The sequence below is a fragment of the Phocoena phocoena genome, chromosome 7 (assembly GCF_963924675.1).
Source record: "Phocoena phocoena chromosome 7, mPhoPho1.1, whole genome shotgun sequence".
Lineage (NCBI taxonomy): Eukaryota > Metazoa > Chordata > Mammalia > Artiodactyla > Phocoenidae > Phocoena > Phocoena phocoena.
The window spans coordinates 8,245,454-8,268,278 of NC_089225.1; the positions used below are offsets into that span (position 1 = coordinate 8,245,454).

The 22,825-nt window shown below is 37.8% G+C and overlaps 1 protein-coding gene across 2 annotated transcripts in view; it reads right to left on the reverse strand.

Moving 5' to 3' along the window:
• Window positions 1-367: 367 nt before the first annotated feature.
• CNTNAP5 (contactin associated protein family member 5) overlaps window positions 368-22,825 on the reverse strand; it is an 881,675-nt gene continuing 859,217 nt past the window's right edge. For both annotated transcript variants that reach the window (XM_065881152.1, XM_065881151.1), the window contains exons 22-24: window positions 4,480-4,698; window positions 2,812-2,883; window positions 368-564 (exon numbers count right to left, since the gene is read on the reverse strand). In XM_065881152.1, coding sequence (XP_065737224.1) covers window positions 368-564; window positions 2,812-2,883; window positions 4,480-4,698 — 488 coding nt within the window. The remainder of the gene's footprint in view (window positions 565-2,811; window positions 2,884-4,479; window positions 4,699-22,825) is intronic.

The window sequence follows — 22,825 nt, forward strand, 5'->3', positions numbered from 1 at the left end:
GCTCAGGTTCAAGGTAAGCCTGAAAGACTGAATGGTTGCAGAACTGAAGGCTGCATCTTAGAAAGTGGAAATATGGAACTGAATATGGACATGTGCACACATGTGTCTCTTCCTTGTCTAAAGTAATCAGTCTCTTGAATGATCGTTTTCACCATTATAAGTGTGTCACAGAGGAAGGCAGTGGCCACAGCTGCCTGGCATTCTGAGCTGGTTCGAGGGGATAGATGCTGTGGTGAATGCAGGTATGTTCCAAAAATAAAAGGAAAACAGAGAAAGAAAATGAGCAAAATGAAAGATAGGAGAAAGAGGAGAAGGAGGAACCAAAAATGAGCAACAAAGGAAGAGTATGAGGTGGTCCTGCAGTTTTTCAGATGAAATATTCCCGCTTACACTCGCTCACTGTGTTTTGCAAATCAATGTCATTTCTAAAGGAACTGTCCAAATTTTCCGGATATTCCTTCTCCTTCATCTGGTTGGTACGATGTGACTGCTTATGCTGGTAAAGGACACGACTCATGATGCCAATGATCGAGAAGATGATGAATATCACCACTGCTATTACTCCTGTTGAGAAAGAGGGACAAGAGAGAGAGGGAGATTATCACAGATCATCTGGTCAAGAGAGAGAATTCAAAGTAGACAAGAAAGGCACTTAGGAGAAAGAACCAAACAAAAAACAAACAAACAACAAACTCTGCCGCAGGTCCAGAAATAAACACAGGCTGAAATGCATTCAGGCTTCAGTTACAAAAAAAAACCTCCTCTTTGAGGCTAGTGAGTGCTCAAGCCGGTTTCAATAAGAGGAGGTTTTATTTAATGGACTAAGAAAGCCATCAAATAGATATGGAATCAGACTAGCAAAGGATCTCTTAGTAAATTCCTTTAAGACCTGCTTTAAAGAATGTGTCTGAATCATTTTTAATTAGCACATTTCTTTGTCATCTTGCAAATAAGTACCTTAGAACTACTTTAGCATCCTAGAAAATATGTAGATATCTCACTTCCCAATACATGCTCTATGGATGTAAACTTGTTTATGGTATATTTTTGCTTTGCTAAAAATGTTTTATTAATAATGAAATGCTTACTAAATATTCAGGGCATTCTACCCTGCTGTGCACTCTGCAAGGTATAGGCTCGTTTGAAGATGGTACTCCTCTGTCCTCCAGAGTCAACTGCAATGGCAAACTTCTGCCCTGTTGTGTCAGATACTATCCTAGTTTGATTGTATGTGATTTTATGGGACCTACTTGGCAAGCTGTCCTCACTGACCCTAAGGTCTTGTCCCTACCCTTGCCAGGAAGGGTCTTGAGAAGGGAATAGCAAAGTCAGCAAAGTTTACAAGGCAGAGTAAAACCAGGTAAGTTAACAAACCTAGAAATAAACTGGATATAGTGAGTGATACCCCGGAATGAGCTGCAGCATTTAGAGATGAAATACAGAACCAGTTTCTACTCTATTCAGGGTGGGAGGATGTGAACCTCCAGGAATTTTTCTCAGGGGTTGGGATGAATTTCCTGCCTTAAACAGACTCATAGAAGCCTGTACGTGGGTGGGAAAAAGTCAGCAGTCACAAAAGTCTTTTCTCCATTTGTCGAATGAGAAATTATAGGAAGAGAAACAGGCACCAAATGGTTTCCTATATTTCTTGTCGCCAAACAAAAATCAACTTGGACTCTTTACCCTGAAGTAGATATTCAGATCAGACATTTGAAGAACTTCCTTAAGAAAAGTGTGTGTGTGTGTGTGTGTGTGTGTGTGTGTGTTTCCTCACAACCTTATTGTAACAATGCACTTCTGTGCTCCCCTTGCCACTTGTCCTTCCAGCCTAAAACACTACTCACTGGTTCTATTGTTACCTGTTTACCCATCCCACCCCACCTTGCCCCCACCAAGCTGTGAGCTCTTGCAGGGCAGCATCCATATCTTTCAGCCTTGTATTCTTGTACTTAGCACTGGTCCTGACCCATAGTGGGGGTTCTTTCCATAGCAGTTAAATAAATGGTTACTGTTGACTTTTAAGAGCAGAACTCCATCTGGTGTGAATTAGTCCATCTAGCCTGTCAGAAAGCAGAGATGGGGCCACCTGTGAGGACCATGGTTCTCAGATGGAAATGAATTCTGTCTCTCACAGGCATCTTACATTAAACACGTTTGGGAGCCATTCCGTGTTGCAAGACCCAGATGGAAAAATCAAGTTCCTGGAGGCAACAGCCAAGCTGAGGCAGGATACAGAGCAGTGAGGCCAAGAGGCTGTGAGAAAATGGAAAAGCAATGGGGGTGGGAGGGAGAGCGGAGCTCACAGCAGAGCGGACAAGAACTTCCTCTGTAACCATATGTGCTGCTAGATCGGAAACTGCAGTCCCATGGGCTTCACCGTGTTCATTAGATCCACTTGGTGGAGAAAACCCAACAGCACTACAGCTTTGCCCATCTGTCTGCCCCAACATGGCTTTTTCCCATATGTAGTTTTATTAGTTTGCTTTGTGCTTTAGGAAAAATGACAAATGGATGAGATCAACAGGATGCACGCTGCCTGTCTCAAAGTAAATTATCCAGCTGTTGACTATGTGCTCAGCTGCCTGGTGGTTCAGGGAGGGATCCCTTCATAGAGCTGCTGGTGCTGGGCTTGGAGGGGAGGGTACCTTTGATCATCCCAGCATGTGTGATTATTCATGAAAAACCTCACGTTCTTAGATATGCAGGGTTCTGGGTGCTGGATAGCCACACTGAGGAAGGATTCAGGTAAGTTCCTCCAGAGCACAGAACCACTGATGTCTTTTCTGCTTTCTGCCACAAAGAATGGTTTACCTCCGATGAGAGCCGAGTCACTTTGCACTGCGTTGGTGAGTGGTTCCCGCTCATCTGTCTTCCCAAAATGATCTGAAAGGTGTAAAAGACACTCAAAGTCCTAGAAGAAGATCTGAAATATGGCGTTGTGATGACACAGGTGTATTAGACCAGGTGCTCTCAAATAGTTGGCATTTTGGAAGGAAGGCAAACATACCCAAAAAAGCATTTTAAGTATACTGCTTACACCCCGTAGTTTCATGACCCTGTTCATTTCTATGTAAGTTGTAAGACAAGAGGTTAAAAGACATGATGGTGGTACTCTGCTCGTATCTGCCTTGGCCTACAGCTTACCTCTCAGCCTACCCTTGAAGTCCCTTTATTATTTGCTGGACAGTCCCTATGCCTGTCAACGACTTCTTCCCTCAAGCGCACCTGCCTCTGATTCAGAGGTTTCTTTAATTACAATAGATTTCTGACTCCATTGGCAGGAAAGGGCAAATTGCTGGTGAATTAGCACCCCCAAGAAACCCTCACACATTTTACTATATGTACATTAACATATACGGTGTAAAAAAAACAAAGAGCATCAAGTTTGAAGGCACATAGACCTGGTTTCGAATCCTAGCTCTGACACTTATTGGTGTGGTGACAGTGAGCTACATACATTTTTTAAATAGCAATCTGCAAATGTATTAAAGGGAGTTAATGATCCTATAGGTATGCATATAGTGCACATAAAATTGTCAAGACCTATATAGCGCCTCTCATTAGTATTGCTGTATCATTTAATCCTCAGGAAATGACTACAACATGTTTATAATTTTTTCCAATCTCACAGATAAGGAAATTATATCAAAGCCATTAAGTAACCTGCCCAAAGTTCTGTAATTCATTCATGGAAGATTCAGAATTCCAATCAAGGTTAGTCGTATTCAGGTTCTTTCTAGTATGCATACCTGACCATTGCCAAGAAAACACCAAGACTGGTGATGAGCAGGCAGCAGCAAAACTCTGTGCCCTTTCTTTGCTTGTAATTCATAACTTATTCGGCAATTGATGACCACACCTGATTAAAATAAATCCTAAGAACATCCAAGACACCTAGGATGACAGTGACTAAGAAAAGGTATTTCAGGAAGCGGCAAAATAAGAGAAGGTATATGGATGGTAGTCCTGTGGGACTTTCCTTTTATCAAGGAAGGTCGCTTTCAATCACATGAATTGTATTATTGATAGATCAACAACCAGCCTGCCTTCCCGACCCCTAAACTCTTTAATCCTTAGAGCAGCAACCACTTAAATGATAGCGAATATATATATATATATACATTTTCAGATTGTTATTCAAAAATGTGTGTAACTCAACGTCACCAGACCAATAAGTGTCAGAGCAAGGATTTCAACACAGCTCAATGTGCCTTCAAGCTTGTTGCTCTTTTTTTAAATAACATATATGTTAATGTACATACAGTCAAATATATACACATATATCTATTTCTAACTACTCATTAAAATTAGGATTATCTAAGCATATTAAATATCACTAAGAAATCAGTCATAATTCTTAACCACCTGTAATCATACAAGGTAAGGAATTGGGTAATATTAGCCTTTAGCCTGGAAGCTTCTTGAAGACATCAAAGTAGCACTGGTGAGAGAAGTTCCCTTGAGTATTTTCTTGCACACCTGATGAAGAATGCACCGTGGTCACTGCATTCACATCCGAATCCATCATCGAGCCACAGCTGGATTCTGTCAATATCCCTTGGATGGTTACAGGTGCGGTGGTGGCATGGCGCAGGGCTGCCTTCAGCGGTGCTATATGGTTGTATTGGACTGAAGCCAGACAGCCAACAAAACCCAGGGTGTTTGCTTTAGCAACTTCAGGATCCAATCCAAGATTCTCTGCAACATGAAAGACAGTTTTTTAAAACTATGCTCCATATCTACTTTAAGTAATGTCTGAAATTACAGAAATTGCCTCGTTATTTTTTGAATAAAGGAAATTGTCCCCCATCTCTCTTTATCTTCTCTTTCCAAACTCTACCCCCACTACCAGTGTCAGTATATCAACTACATATAATAGAAAATTGCTAGGGCTATCTTGGTTTGAGATAATGTTTCAAACTTCTAAATTTTCATTCATGTATTTTATGAATTGTAACGAATACTTAGTAAATCTCTTCTACACTCTAGATGTTTTATAGAATTTAGATCATTATCTCCATCACCATCTATTTATGGATTCTGGTGATTAATTCAAGCATACTGCAAAGCTCATTATAACATTTCACTCAAAATGATAGCAAGAAAAAAATGAAAAGAGGAAGACAGTGCGGTTAGAATGCAAAGTGGTCCTCTCAGAAGTTTATCATGTTTGGTGTTTTAAGCAGCTTATACACCGACCTTCTAGTCAAGATTTTCACATGCTTAGTTCTGTCCGTGGTACTGATCGGTGAGCGTGGATTTTCTATGACAGAAATCAATCTCTCAAAGTATCTTTGAGTCTTTATAAAATATAATGAGGCAATCATTTATGATTCACGACAAGATCAAATGTCTCATTGTCTTCAAGATTTGTGGTAAGATTGTTCAGTAGCCCATTTCTTTATTTTAACAAGGATCATTTGGACAAATTGCTGTGATGCAATTACATAAAACTACAATACGGGATGAACCTTTTTTTCCCCCCTTTAAGGCATAACAGTTTCAACAGACCTAGATTGTTCAGATAGATATTTTATTATGATAATCTGTTTATTTTCTGGAAGAGGACAAGGACTTTCCTCTCTATCAGGTAAATTATAACTTATTTCCATCATAAATGATCAAAGAGTGCTGTCAGGGATCACCAACAAAGCACTTTGTTGGCCACATTTAGGGGAGACATATAACGGACATATGGATCAAAATGAGAAATTAACATCCTTTAACAGTGCTTTTTCTAGTTTTGTCCTCATTATTGTCTCCCCCTTCAACACCCATGTAAACCTTGCTAATTTATCATCACTCTCTTCTTACAGGAAAAGAAAAGAAATCATGTATTAATTTTATGTGGCTATTGTAACAAATTAGCACAAACTTAAACAGCATAAAACAACACAAATGTTTTGTTTTACATCTCTGCAGAAGTCTGATACCAGTCTCACTGGGCTAAAATCGAGCTGCTGTTAATCTGCATTTTTTCTAGAGCCTCCAGGGAATAACCCATCTCTTTGTCTTTTCTAACTCCCCAAACTACCCATATTCCTTGGCTTATAGCCCCCTTCTTGTATCTTCAAAGCCAGCAATGTTGCACTTCTGTGTATCTTTCTTCCAAAGTCACTTTTAATACTAATTCTCTTCTTTTGCCCCTTCTTCCACTTTTAAGGACCCTTGTGATTGTACTGGGCTCAGCCAGTTAATCAAGGATAATCTCCCTATTTTTTTTTTTTTTTTTTTTTTTTTTGCGGTACACGGGCCTCTCACTGTTGTGACCTCTCCCGTTGCGGAGCACAGTCTCTGGACACGCAGGCTCAGCGGCCATGGCTCACGGGCCCAGCCGCTCGGCAGCATGTGGGATCTTCCAGGACCGGGGCACGAACCTGTGTCCCCTGCATCGGCAGGCGGACTCTCAACCACTGCGCCACCAGGGAAGCCCCAATCTCCTCTTTTAAGGACAGCTACTTAGCAATATTAATTCTTCTTTACCAGTTAGCTTAACATATTCACAGGTTCTGAGGATTAGGATTTGGCTATTTTTGTGGGTCATTATTCTTCCTACTACTCCATTCTTCTTGAGATTCTGTGAGAACTTTCCAGTTAATGATAATCAAAATTAATAGAGATGTGAATCGACACTCTTCAAGTGTGTAAGAACATGGGGCAGGGGTGGGGAGAAAACTGTGGTCTTCCAAATATTCCTGTAAATATCCTACAGTGGTGGTACCTATTTGTTACGTACTCATGAAAGCATCACATATGCCTATTTCTCATTCTATGCTTACAAAGACTGAGATTATGAGCATAAGCGACTACTCAAACACTGTTATGCAAAAGTCTTCCACACCAAAAAGCTTTAATTAAGACTAAGTGCTATTTGTCGAGTGTCAACAGAACTCAATGTACCCTAGTGTAATTCAGAATGCACATTAGCTACTGATTGGTGGTTTTCATGGGATAGAGTTAGAGATCAGAAGTATTTACAGAAGGAAGACAAGAGAAGGGAAGCATAAACTTGTATGAAGACTTTTTCCTCGTGGGATTTCAAAGCAGTGGAAAGTGACATGTCACTGCAGCTATGCCTTAAGGGTCTAAGTCAAAACTGCCAGATCTTATTCCTAGAATTCAGTTAAAAAGAAGCCTGTATTGGTGACAAGGTCTTTGAAGGATATCGTTATTCTGACCACCATGAATCCAAGTTTCAGGTAAAAGATTCGGCACATGGATAAATAGGGGGAAATGTCAGAAAATGACCACCTCTCTTTAATGGAAGAAATGTTTTGGATCAAGTCTTATCTCTAGGAAAGTTAATTTATTCTAGATATATAAAAAGCATGCAAACCTTGAGAGGGTTCTGAAAAGAAATGAAGAAAACAAGAGTTCTTGATAGCAGAAAATACTCTCAGTATGAGACCTGGCATAATGATTTCTCAGATTCTTACACATATGGAGAGGCAAAAAAAAAATGTTAAGATGGTTCCAGATTATATTTACTTCTTATAAATTTGTTACCTAATATGTGGTAAGAAACAGTTGTTTGCTAAAAATGCATTTGTTCAATAGTCAACACCTATTGGGTACCTACTATATAATAATGTAATATTTTTTAAATTATTGAAATGTGATTGATGTACAGTATTATGTTAGTTTCAGGTGCACTATAGAGTGATTTGACTTTTGTGTACATTATGAAATGATCACAATGATAAATCTAGTAACCATCTGTCCCCAAAGTTATTACAGTATCATTGACCATATTTCTTATGCTGTATATTATATCACCATGGCTTATTTATTTTATAACCAGAAGTTTGCATCTCTTAAACTCATTCACCTATTTTGTCCACCCTCCACCTGCCCCACCCACCCCCTCTGGAAACCACCAGTTTTTTCTCTGTATGACTGTTTTCATTGTTTGGTTTGTTTGTTTATTTTGTTTAGTTTTTTAGAATCCACATAATAAGTGAGATCATATGGTATTTGTCTTTGTATGACATTTCACTTAGCATAATACCCTCTAGATTCATCCATGTTGTAGCAAATTATGAATTTAACCATTTATCTATCCATGGGCATAGGCACTTAGGTTGTTTCCATATCCTGGTTATTATAGATAATGTTTCAATGACATTGGAGTGTATAGATCTTTTCAAATTCGTGTTTCTGTTTTCTTTGGGTAAATACCCAGATATGAAAATGCTAGATCATATAATAGTTCCATATTTAACTTTCTGAGCAATCTCCATACAGTTTTCCATAGTGGTTGAACCAACTTACAATCCCACAAAAAGCACACCAGAATTCCCTTTCCTTTACATCTTCACCAACACTTATTATTTTTTGTTCTTTTTGATAACAGCCATTCTGACAAGTGTGAGATGGTATTTGATTGTGGTTTAGATTTGCATTTCCCTGACGATTCGTGATGTTGAGCATCTTTTCATGTTTCTGTTCGTCACCTGTATGTCTTCTTTGAAAAAAAAAAGTCTATTCATGTCCTCTACTCATATTTTTAATATTTTGAAATTGTGTTCTGTGTATATTTTGGATATTAATCCCATGTTGGATATATCAATTGCAAATATTTTCTTCCAACTAAGCTGCCTTTTCATTTTGTTGATAGTTTCCTTTGCTGTGCAAAATCTTTTTAGCTTGATGTAGTCCCATTTAATTATTTCTGCTATTGTTTCACTCACCTGAGACAGATCCAAAAAAATATTGCTAAGACTGATGTCAAAGAGTGTACTTCCTTTGTTTCCTTCTAGGAGCTTTATGGTTTCAGGTCTTCATTGAAGTCTTTAATCCATTTTTAGTTTGTTTCTGTATATGATATGAGAAATTAATCCAGTTTGATTCTTTTGCATATAGCTGTCTAGTTTTATCCAGCACTATTTACTGAAAATATTTTTCCCATTGTATATTCTTGCCTACTTTGATGTGGATTAATTGACCATATAAGTGTGGGTTTATTTCTGGGTTTGCTATTCTGTTCCATTGATGTGTGTGTGTGTGTGTGTGTGTGTGTGTGTGTGTGTGTTTTCATACAAATTTTAGAATTATTTGTTCTAGTTCTGTTAAAAATGTCACTGAAATTTTGATAGGGATTGAACTGAATCTTTAGATTGCTTTGGGGGTATGGCTTTAATAATATTCATTTTTCTAATCCATGAATATAGTGCATATATAGAGGATTTTTTTGCATCTACGTTCAGAAGTTACAAGTTTGGCTTGTAATTTACTTTTTTCCTTTTCCTTTCTTTTCCTTCCTTCCTTCCTTTCTTCCTTCATTTCTTTTCTTTCTTTCGTCTTTCCTTCCTTTCTTTCTCTCTCTCTCTCTTTCTTTCTTCCTTTCGTGTGTGCAGGTCTTTTCTGGTTTTGACATCAGTGTGATACTCACCTAGTATGAATCCAGATGCATTCCTTCTTCTTCAATTTTTTGGTATAATTTGAGAAGGACAGGTGTTAACTCTTCTTTAAATATTTGGTAGAATTCACCTTTGAAGCCATCTGGTCCTGGACTTTTGTTCATTGGGATATTTTTTTTTAATTATTTAAAAAAATTTTAAATGATTCAATTTCATTACTGTTAATTGGTCTGTTCACATTTAGTATTCTTGATTTCAGTCTCAGGAGATTGTAGGTTTCTAGGAATTTATTCATTTCTTCTAGGTTGTTCATTTTACTGACATGATTTTTGTAGGTGTCTCTTAGGATCCTTTGTATTTCTGTGGTGTTAGTTGTAACTTCTCCTCTTTCTCTTCTGATTTCATTTATTTGGGCTGCCTCTCTCTTTTCTTCTTGATGAGTCTGGCTAAAGGTTTCTCAATTTTGTTCAGCTTTGCAAAGAACCAGCTCTTAGTTTCATTGATATTTTCTTTTTTTTTGGCTCAGTTTCATTTATTTCTGCTCTGACCTTCATTTCTTTCCTTCTACTATCTTTGGATCTTGTTTGTTCTTCTTTTTCTAGCTCTTTTAGTATAAAGTTAGACTGTTTGAGATTTTTCTTATTTCCTGAAGTAGGCTTGTATTGATATAAAATTTTCTTTTAGACCTGCTTTTGCTGCATCCCATAGAATTAAGATCACTGTGTTTCCATTTTTATTTGTCTCCATGTATTTTTTTTAATTTCCTCTCTGATTTCTTCAGTGATCCATTGGTTGTTTATTAGCATGCTGTTTAGACTCCACATGTTTGTGTCTTTTTGCATTTTTTTCTTGACTTTTAGTCTCATACAATTGTGGTCTGAAAAGATGCTTGATATGATTTAAATATTCTTAAGTTTATAGAGCTTATTTTGTGGCCTAACATGTGATCTATGCTGGAAAATTTTCCATGTGCCCTTGAAAAGAATATGTACTCTGCTGGTTTGGGATTAACTGTTCTGTATATATCTATTCATCTAACTGATCTAATATGTCATTTAAGACCAGTGTTTCTGTACTGATTTTCTGTCTGGATGATCTGTCCATTTATGTAATGGGGTATTAAAGTCCTCTATTATTGTATAACTGTCAATTTCTCCCTTTATGCTTGTTAATATTTGCTTTATTTCAGTGCTCCTATGTTGGGTGCATATATATTTATGATTGTTATAACTTTTTTGTTAGATTGATCCCTTTACATTAGGTACTGTCCTTTGTGTCTTGTAACAGTATTTATTTTAAAGTCTATTTTATCTGATTTCAGTATGCTACCCTAGCTTTCTTTCACTTCCATTTGCATGAAATATGTTTTTTCCATCACCTCACTTTCTGTGTGTGTCTTTAGATCTGAAGTAAGTATCTTGTAGGCAACATGTATATGTGTCTTGTTTTTTTTATCCACCAAGTCACTCTATATTTACAATAATTGTTTTTAAAATATTATTTCTATTTCCCTTCCATGTATATGTTATTATCATCCAAAATATACAAGTGAAGAAGCTGACACTATTAATGTTAAAATATATACAGGAGCTCATGTGGCAAAGTTGAGATTTAAACCAAAGTCCTTATGACTTGAAATGCCAAACTCTTTATGTAAGCTATGTTGCCTCCCTAAAATCCTTCCAAAAATATCCTAGGTATTTTTGTAAGATACTGTTACATAAATTAGCTAAGAAGAAATAGGATGCAAAAACTAAGGAAAGCACAAGTCATTCTAAACTCTTGATCATATTAAAAATAATGCATTTTCTAAGTCATTTTATTCAATTTTAGGTTATAATTGCATTCAATTTATAAGGAACTAGGCAAGGGAACTATTGTATGGGCTGAGCTACAGAATAAATATGGAAGACAAACTTAACAGTGAATGTGGCTACTCAGAAGTGGTTGAATGAGAATGCAAACAAAGGCCATACCACTGGAAAATGCCACTGTTCTCTTTCTCATTCTTCCCAAGGTTTTCTGCTAACATATAAGAGTCCCATCCAATCAGGAAGAACTGCAAGGTTTCTCCTTATATAATGTATACCATCTCCTTGAGAAACCACAAATATCTTACAAAGAAAATTTCTTATTTGAAATTGACATCGTTTATACCTCCTAACGCACTTTAAATATCACTGAAATATCACTTCTGATTCTCATTAGAGTCTATCTCCCTGCCTTCAAATACTGACGTAGAAGCAGCATGGTGTGCTGAAATAGCATGGATTGGAGATAGGTAGACCTAAGCTGATGAATTATGCCCTTGAACATATGACTTGTATTTTCTCATTTCTGAGATTTGTCCACTGTAAAATAGTGATAAATAGTACTGACAACATGAATTGTGGTGGAAATGAATATAAAAAGCATGATTCCTAGCTCAGTGCCCGTACATGCATTTATGATGATGATTATTATTATTATCATGATCATCATCATTATTCTTCCAAAGAGTTCCAAAAGCCTTTGCCTAGATTCAAGGGCCCTCAACATGTCCAAGTAATACTGCATTTATATGAGAAAACTAAGATGTAAATGCTTATGTGCTTGTCGTAAAGACTAAACTTCCACTTCATACTGACTCATAACTGAATATATGTACTATTAAAACTTTGAATGACTCAGTTGGTTAAGTTAGTGTAGACTAACTTCTTTAAGCATCTGAAAACTTGACTATCTACATTAATTTGCAAACACACAAAGCAAAGCTATGTCCCTCTGTTAAAACTAGGGGATTTTGTGATGCCAAGGAAAATAGCACAGAACCAATGTTAGCCCCAGAATGTGAAACATTTTACACAGTCACAATTGTTTGACACTAAGAGAGTGATAGAGCCAACCTAGGCAGGTTCTTTTTTTTTCTGGATATTAAAAAATGAAAAAGAAAAGATCAGCAATTTGCTAAGAACAGACATTGCTGTAAGATGAAATATGACATTTGCTATATGTCAAAAGCCGTCAATGACATTTGAAACATGAAGTGTCAAAATACAAGTCATTCAGACTTACACAACCTGGACTTACGAGAGAGTAAAATGTACCATCACAAAACATAAATAAAGAACTTGATATTAATGGAAGATATAAGTGATATATACAAATAAAGAGTATTTCCCTCAAGAATACTTTGTGGCTTTTGGTAATAGAGAAACAGTCTGAAAATTTAACTATCGGGAATATTCATGTCTCTCAAATAAAGCTTTTAATCCTGAAAGAGGAATGTCAAACTGTATTTAAAAATATTTGGCATTTACTTAATGCTTTTATCCTTTTCATGGTATGCACATTTGTACAGCCTATGTAAATATTCATCCTTGTAAAATAAGAAAGTGTGAGATAATTATACCCAATTACCAGTTAGGAAAATTAAGACACAAGGTCAAGTAATTGTTTAAAGCAAATTACTCAGTCTGTGGCCAATCCAGGTCTGATACCTAAGTCTCTTGTATTCTGTCCTTATTTTCTCTGTTATGCCATATTTAGTAGCTTTCTGTAGGTATTGATTGTTGATAAGGCGAAAAGAAACCTCACCTCCATAGCATGACTTAGAGCCCTTCACTAGCTAACTCCCACCCACCCAGCCAGCCTCATCTGTGCTACATAGAACCGAACTTCTCACTCTTCTCTTAGTAGGTGCACATGTTCTCTCTGCCTGGAAGGCCCTTCTGTCCCTTAACTACCTGGATAACATCCGCTCCTTCTCTGTTAGACCTACATCTATTTATTGGTCACCTATGAGAATCACACTATGTGTGAGACAGTGGACTTACAATTGTCAGCTAGCAGACATATTTAACAGACCAGCAATGATTTCAGGCAATAAGTCTTATGGGAGGAAGACATCATTGTGGCTCTGGTACCACAGAAGAGACCCCTGACACAATCTAGGACAGTGGGGATCAAATTTAGTATGCAAATTAATTTTCCAGGGAAATGTATGAAAATTCATATCTTTGAATCTCATTCAGTAGGTCTGATGTGGAGGTATCCAAGAATTTGCATTTAAAAAATACATTCCTAGACACCTACGATACGGCTGGTTCAGGAACCCCACTTTGAGAAACATTAATTTAGGAAAGATGGTCTGGAAAACAATGTATTAGGTGATCAATAGACAATAATCATGCATGAGAGGGTGGGCAGAGAGTTCCAGACACAAAGCAAAGCCTATACAAAGCCTAGACTGAGAAAGTCCATCACATTTCAAACACTAAATAATCAAGTTAACTCTACCTTAAAGTAAGGCAAAAGACGACGTTGAAAAGATAGGCAGGGGCCAGGTGGAGTTAGGAAAGTACTTTCTCCATGTTCCCAAGGCATTTGCTTACTTCTAAGGCACTTCTTTTATTTCACCATTATGTTTACAAGTCTGTCCTTCAACAAGATTGGCAGATTCTTGCTTTCAAGAAACCTGTCCCTTTCTAATTTCCAGCCCCACCAACTAGGACACAGTGTCTAACACACAGAGCATTTTGTAAACCGTAAAAGGAATTAATAAATAAAAAATAATTGTTTCCTAATATCAACAGTAATGCAGCCTTATCAGGGATGTTTAGATATATTTAAAACTTTATTCTGGCCATTTACAAGCATTTAGTTTCTTTACTTTTACATTCGCACTCACAACACATTATGTGGAATTCTCTTTGATGAAGCCCAATCCTGATGAGAACTTCATGAACATTTCCTGCAGCTCTGCCAATGGTATTCATCAAATATTTCTCTTCATTGTTCTAAGTACTTTGTTACCTAAAGCTAACTAAATAGTTTCTATGGAACCTGAGTGACCCTGTAAATTTGGTTGCTACATATCACAGTGTCTATTCTGTTTGTAATGGTGCCATAGGCTTAAAGGGTCAGAGCTTGTAGTTTTGCTCATCACACTGCCAAGGAGATGCCTGCCAAATACTGCATGACAGGCTCTTTATCTTCAGGTCTCAGGATGAAAGCCCCACTCCAGACAATCCATTTTATGATGAAGTTTTCCTTATTTGCTTACCACTGACTGCCAATTTACTTACATAGTATTTTGGGCATAGACGTTGATAAATACATTCTTTTGGATGATTAAATGGGTCTCAGTTGCACAGGATCTGGCACATAGTAGGTCTTCCATTACTCTTCTTTAAGTAGAAATATATACATACACATAGATAGACAGACAGACAGATGGACAGATAGATGGATAGATAGATAGATGGATAGATAGACAGACAGACACTTATATTACAAGAAACATACAAAAATAACCAAGTTGATTCGGTCAACAAAATTCTACCATTTGAGAATTCATTATCTCCAGTGAATAGCTCATGGGCTCAACTATAGTTTTCATTTTTAAATTGTGTTCCTTAGTTACATGTATTACATTAAAAGCAGCTCTATGGATATATGACAGTGACTACTGGATTGGTAAAACCTTAGCAATATATCCAAATTAAAAATTCTAGATATCATACTCCCAATGCCAATTCTGCTTATTTTCCACAGAAAAGTCACTTTTCTGACTTTTAACACTGAGATGCTCAAGTTGATGTATAAACTCATTCCTTTGGGATTTAAAAATACAAAAAGAATTCATCCTAGGGTGCTGATTATTTGATGCGGGCCCAGAACTAGACAACTCGTGTGTCTTGATTTATGTTGTTTACTCTGTTAAAGGAAAGGAGCAAAACTAGAGCCCTGCATGTCCTAACAGAGAGTCTTTTAACAGAGTCCAAAAATAATCTATAGAAATATATTCTACTCTGTTATGGAATTACTAGCTGTGAAGTTAAAAGAAGTACCAAAAGGAGTAAAAGCCATACTGAGCCCCTCCAGTGATCTGATTTTATTTCTTTTATTGTTTACAGAGTTAGGCATAATGCATATTTTGTGAGGAGGCTTTCTGCCAAGTAACAAGAAATCCAACTTGCAGATACTTAAACATTACAGGGATGAGTTATATCAAATAACAAGGAGTTTAGAGGCAAGGAGAGCTCTGAGCATGGAATTTCAGGGTTTCTCCTCTTTGGCTGTCTCATCCTCAGGCTGGAACAAGGTGGTCGTGCAATTCCAGGCATCACATCTAGACACAACAATGTCCAGAAGCAATACATAAATACATAAACAAAAGCTGCCTCAATTCTGTGTGTGTGTTTTTTTTAGGAATGGAGAATCCTTTCTCAGAACCACATACACACAGCTACCCTGAAGGCTTCTTCTCATTGGCTAGATTGTGTCCCAGGTTTATGCTACTACGATCACTGGCAATGGAGAGGGACCACAAGCATTTGCTTAGATCAGCAGTTTTTAAGACTTGTTTTTAGTCTAAAGATCCATTTTCACTCTTAAAAATCTTGAAGAGATTTGGGGCTTCCCTGGTGGCGCAGTGGTTGAGAGTCTGCCTGCTGATGCAGGGGACACAGGTTCGTGTCCCGGTCTGGGAAGATCCCACATGCTGCAGAGTGGCTGGGCCCGTGAGCCATGGCCGCTGAGACTGCGTGTCCGGAGCCTGTGCTCCGCAACGGGAGAGGCCACAACAGTGAGAGGTCCGCGTACCGAAAAAAAAAAAAAAAAAAAACTTGAAGAGATTTTGGATATTTATATCTGTTTTGGATCTGTCAATATCCATTGTGTTAGAAATGAAAACTGAGAACATTTTAAAAGAAGCCACAGTACACATTCCATTAGCCATCTAAGTGGTGATATCATCACACATCTTGTAGCCTCTGAAAAACTCCATTCTGCATGCATGAGAGAACACGAGTGACAAAGTTCATTAATATCTGTTATTAAAATGAAGATAGTTTTGACCTCGTGGATTCCCTGAAAAGGTCTAAGGAGTCCACCCTCCCAATGACCACAGGACCAAACTTTGAGAATCACTGGCTCAAACCAATCAGGAGGAATCCGCAGGGATTGCAGATGAAGACAACATTCCCACAAGCACATGAATTCATAGAGGAGCATGAATGCTTAAATAAAATTGGAATTCTGTTAGGAAGGGGAAAATAAGTCAAAATGGATGTTGGGTAGGCAATCAACATTGTCAGTTGCATACATATAAGGCAATCTCTGGAAGGAAGGAAAGAAAGAAGGAAGGGAAGGAGGGAGGGAGGGGAGGAGGGAGGGAGGGGGAGTGAGGGAGAGAGGGGGAAGGAAGAAAGGAAGAAGGAAAGAAAGAAGGAAAGAAAGAAAGAAAGAAAGAAAAAGGAAGAAGGAAAAAAGAAAAGAGAGAGAGGTAGGGAGGGAGGAAGGGAAGGAAAGGAAGGAAGGAAGAAAGAAAGGTATTCAAAAATAACTTCCTTTAAAACTGAATATATGTGTGTGTGTGTATCCACCCTTCCCACCATACACACATTCAGTTTAAAAAATAGTTATTTTTGACCAGTCATATATTGACCTCTGCAAAAGTCCTCACTCTAATTTGAATGTCCTAAATTTGGCTGTTCTGTATAAGGAAAAACGAGCTATTCTATAGGCACCAAATGGAGACCAGTCATGGGCAATATTGATCAATGTGCATAGCAATGACTGGTCCTTGGTCCTGGCAGCTGATCTTTCTGGGAACCAAACCTTCTGTGCTGCTCCCAGGTCTGGGGGAAGGAGAGATGGCATATTTGTCTTTTTGTGTCTAGATTATTATCCAATATATAATTGGTAATTATTATATTAAATAAAAATAACATTCAAATATTTCTAACATGATGATCATAAAGCAGCCCCTTCATCTCTCTAAGTCTCAGATTCCTTATGGGTAAAACTGATCATTGTATATGCCTTGAAGTTTGGTTTATAAGACACATGGTATGGCAGAGAATAAGCCCCCCCCCCCCAAAGATGTCGATGTCAGAAGCCCCAGAACCTGTGAATATGTTACATTACTTGGTAAAAGAGACTTTGATCATATGAGTAAGTTAAGGGTCTGGAGATACAAAGATTATCCTGGGTTATCTGGGTAAACTTAATGTTATCATAAGGGTCCATATAAAGGGAGGCAGTCAGAAGTAGGAGATACGATGACAGAACCAAGAGGATCTAGTAATTTGAGGAAGGGGTTACAAGCCAAAGAATGCAAGTAACCACGTAAGTAGGAAATGGAAAGGAAACAGTTTCTCCCCTGAAGCCTCCAGAAGGAACACAGCTCTGCTGGCACCTTAATTTTAGCCTCATAAATTTCACTTAAGACTTCTAACCTCAAGAACCATACGATAAATTTACCTTGCTTTAAGCCACTGATTTTGTGATAGTTTGTTAAAGCACCAACAAGAAAATAATAAACATAGGAACACTCTTAGAGAATGCTAATGCGGTTCTACTTTCTACATTTAAAACATGCCCAGAAATTAATATTTTAGTGGCTATAAAACAATGATAATTTTCTTGTTTATATATTTCTATTTAATAAATTTGGTCATTGTAAACCGTCTCCACTTTGTGCAGATCGAATATGCATGAATTTCAGTTACCATGATTTAAATAACACCAGTCCTCCGACAACATGATTCAAGTTTCAGTGACTATGATATAAGTAAAAGTGCATAAAGTACAAACTCTGCTGCTAGCTCTTCAGTCCACAAATTAACATGTAAATAGCAGATGCTCATCATGATTAGTAACCACTCACATCACTTCTTTAAAAGTTTGTGGTAGATTGGCCACTGTGCCATTGCTGATTTAATTAACACACAGACAGCAAAGCGTATAGTTGTGAGCTTCTTTGTATCTCAGTAATAAACCCATGTGACATTTTACAGAAAAACAGATAACCCAAAGAGGGAATTGGTCAACAAAGATGATTTTGCAGCAAAGAAACAGAAAGTAGAGCACTGGAAGTGAAATTCAAATGTAAATAGATTTATAGAAGAAAAAGCTGGCCATGGAAATGCTGACACTGACACAGAAAGACTCTAGGTCTGCAATCACAGGAAATTAGCGAAGGTGATAGGAATCGATATAAATGAGGTGGTTCATGACAAACAGAATGGCAATGTCCCAGAGGAAGTGATGCCAGCAAAAAACTTCACAGTAAAAGAACTCTCCAGAATGTTTCATGACATTGAAAACACAAAGGATGAAATGGTGGAAGCTGATCCAAACTTAGACAGCAGCATGACAGTTCACCAAGGCATAAGAAAGATGCGCCCTCCATATTTAGTCATACAGCTAGATGGCGGCAAGCACTGTTCAAACTATCCTTGAAAGATTTTTTTTGCAAACAAATGAGATAGTCTAATTCTCAATGTTTCTAATACTTTAGATTACAGAGTACTAAGTAAATACTAGTTTTTCTTCATTTCCCTAAGAGAGTTTTTATTTATTTATTTTTATTTTAGAATTTTGTATGGAAATTTAGTTGATTTGTACCTTAAGAGAGTTGTTAATGCTTTGGCAAAAAAATTTTAAAGGTCATAGAGCTAATCATGTTTTTCTCACGAATGATTAAGATGTCTTTTCACAGTTTCAGTTCGTGTGGTCACTTACTGTTCTGCAGAATTGGGTAAAGCAAGGACCACCTCCATAATATCCATCAGGACAGGATTGCTTATTAAGTGCCAAAGGCTGCTTTAAGTGCCTTATAACACTTAATCATCATCTGCATTATTGTGCCCATTTTAAAGGGAAGAAAATGGAAACAATTGAGGTTAAATAATACAAAGGAACACCCAGTAAGTGATAGAGCTGGGATTTGAACCTACCCAGTGTAAACTCATTCCCAGACTGCAGGACACTACACCCGCTTCTTGTACTTGCTAACACTCCTAGAACATCAATTATGCCCCGGCTTTGCCCTGTTCAAGTTAGATGAGCAGTTGGGTTGTGATGGTCACATCACAATAACTTAGCAAAATAGAAACTATGGTGCGCTCCATGCCACAGGTGAATGAAATTAAGGTTTAGAGAAGTAAAGTAACTTGCCCAAGGTCTCACAATAAATGTTAAAGCCTGATGCCCCACAAAGAGGCCAAGTGTGGTAAATGTAGTGACACAATATATTTTGTTGAATAAATGTGTTCAGTGATTGACATATCATATGATATCACTTATATGTGGAATCTAAAAAAATGATACAAATGAACTTATTTACAAAACAGAAATAGACTCACAGACAGAGAAAACAAACTTATGGTTACCAAAAGGGAAAGGAGGCGAGGGATAAATTAAGAGTTTGGGATTAACAGATAGACGTCACTAGGTATAAAATAGATAAACAACAAGAACCTACTGTATAGCACAGGGAACTGTATCAAATATCTTGTAATTACCTATAATGGAAAAGAATCTGAAAAAGGATATATATATACATATATATATATATATCAATATTTTTTGCTGTACACCTGAAGCTAACACAACATTGTCAATTAAATATACTTCAATTTAAAAAATGGTTATTGAAAAAAAAATGTGTTCAGTGATTGAACTTTTAAATTCTATTCTGAGTGTTTGTTTTAAACCCAGTAAATCGTTTTCCTGTGAATTTATTAACCTACTTCAGTGAAGCATGCTCATCCCAGAGAGCCAAACTCTCTTCCTTCCTAATGAAAGGGGGTGTTAACTGGCTGGTAACCTCATGTGGTCATCATGGCTGATGATTGCTTACTTGCTGTTCTTCAGGATAGCATATTTGTGTTTTAAAATGAATCTGTAAGACTTCATGAAAAGGAAAAGTATATTTCTGGGATTTCATTACAAGAGGTATTTTGGAACTAGTGTTTCGTAGTCGGCTTCCAATCACACTGAAAATGTAATTCAATAAATACTAAATGAGGATGGATTGTGCACAAAGCATCAGTGATGTTGTCTGCATAAAGGCTGAGCCCGCTTAGCTTTCAGAGCAGGTGTGCCACAAGTATGGTGCACAACCGACCAGCGGGGGACTGGCCTCTAAGGCAGCCCCCGACCATGCCAGTCTAGAGACTTCTTTCCTCCACTGCCTGTAGAACCCTCATCTATAGCTCTTGCTTCATACTTAACCTTATGCTCCCTTGTTTCATCACTTGCATTGTTCTCCTTGACACACAAGGAGGTGGCCTCCTGGATAATGAAGATCAAACTGGCTTCAATGACCCAGATGTGAGCAAACATATTCATCCTCTGTCTCCTCTGGAGGGCAAGAAACCCATGAGGTATAATCCCAACCCCCACTCATCAGTTCTCAGCCATTTATACAATTGATCTGCATCAGTGAGCTTCTGCATTTGGCTAAAAGGGTAACATTTTCTTCTCTCTTTCTCCAACTGATTCAGAGAGTATCAAATCACACATTATTCCTGTTAGTTATAATTTGCATTTGACTGCATGTAACAGACAATTTAAAAAAAAGAGAGAACAGTAGCTCAAATCAAGTAATAGTTGATTTTATTTTTTATTCCCAGTTAATGAGAAGTCTGATGTTAATCTGTCTAAGGTTGGTATTTTGGCTCCAGATATCATCAGGGGCCCAGAAATTATTTTTAGATTTACACTTTCCTCTTCATAGGCTATAGCTTTTGTTTTCTTCCTCATAAGATGACTCAATGAACTCCAGCTACTACCCTTATGTCCCAGCAGGGGGAAGTAGCGGGGCAAAGAGCAAAAAGGTACACATCTGCTAAATCAGCCTTTTTGAAAACTCTACTGACTTCTTCTTGGAGATCATTTTCCAGGACCGTGTTGCATGGCCATTCTTAAGAAGTAGGCCAGGGATGTCCTGGTTTAAACTAGGAACTTTGCTCCCTCTAAACAGGAACAAAAATTTAATGAAAAACATCAATGTGTTCAATAAAGAAGAGGAGAATGAATATTGGATATTAGGTAGGCTGTTAACAGGCTCTGACTCAATTCCCTTCTGACAAACTTTCTTCTCTATACTTTCCTCCAATTAAACTGTTATGCAACTTCCCTCCTAGAAATAGATTTCATCACCAACGAATCGGATCCCTGGGTTCAACATTAAACTCTTCTACTTTTTAACATTGTATCTTTAGGAAAGACACATGATACCTTTTGGGCTGCTTCCTCATCTATAACATGGGAATGGATGTGGTGCCTGTAGATGGAAGATTAAATATTGTCTTTGACATGCCTTCTTTTGAGAGATGGTGTCCATTTCCCCTCCCTCAGAGTATGAGTTGACTCATGACTGCTTTGCTTAATGGAACACATTGCAAATGATACTCTGACAGTCCCAGGACTAGTCTTCAATAGGTCTGGCACCTTCTGCCTTGGGGGCTTTGAGCCCCAAGCTACTGTGTAAGAAGCCCTACAGCCCTGAGAGACCATGCAGAAGGACCTTGAGACTAAAGGGAGAAACAGAGTGACCCAGCTGAGCCCAGCCTTCCAGATGTCCCTGCCATGGCAGCAAGCATGTGAATAAATCTGTCTTGTCCTCCAGACTGGCCCAGCTACTAACCATATCTCACCAAGAGAGTCTAGTCAACTCCACAAGGAGCTGAAGAACCAACAAGGCAAGCTCTGTCCAAGTCCTGACCCACAAATTTCTGAGATATTTGCAAAACAGGTGTTGGATTAAACTATGAAGTGATGGGGTCATGTGACACAGAGTAATAGACATGTAAGGTTCTACCTCGTGTATTTGTTGTGAGGATTAAATGTAATAATGAAAGTAAACGTCTTAACTGATAGCCAAGCACATAGTAAATACTCAACAATGTTCAGCTTATAGGTATAGTATCCTCTAAGATTCCATCTATCTGCCTGTGGAAGGAGACATTGGGAGGAAACATCCAGTTTGTGTCTCTCACCAGCACTCACCACCCCAGAACTAAGTCTTCTAATTAGAGTAGAAGCTAATGTTTTACTTCGATTCAGCCATTTCATTACTCCTTCACTCTTTGTGTACTAATTTCTCTGTCTGTAAGATTTCAGGGTCTGTGAAATGGGTTTATGCTTTATATGCCTTTTATTAAATGCTGTGTGGCATAGTGGAATATATCCAATTTCTGGAGTCAGGCAAATCTGGCTTTGCACACCAGGTCAGCCAATTAATGAATGGAGGGAGTGAATGTTATTGTTTGAATTCCCCCCGAAGGAGGCTCTAAGGCAGGCATCAGGGTGCAAGTGCTTTATTTACAAGGTGAAGAAAACACTTCACCTTGTAAATAAAGGGTGGTGGCAAAGATAAGGATGGGAGGGAAACTAGTAAAAAGTTTGTTTTGTTTGTTTTGTTTTGTTTTGTTTTGTTTTAATCAAACCAACCAGCACTGAGGGCAACTAAAACTTAATCCTACTGAGAAAATTCTAGGAGTCACTAGGGAGTACATACCCAAAGAGAACTTAACCCAATAAGTGGTAAGAAACTGAGGTATTTATATGCCAGCTCACAGGCATTAAGTCCTTTATATTTCGGCTTGTCACAAATACAGGCAAAGCGTGCTTCAATGGCTAGAGAAAGCCCTCAGTAAAATAATTCAGGTGCTGGAAGTTGTAAATGAGCT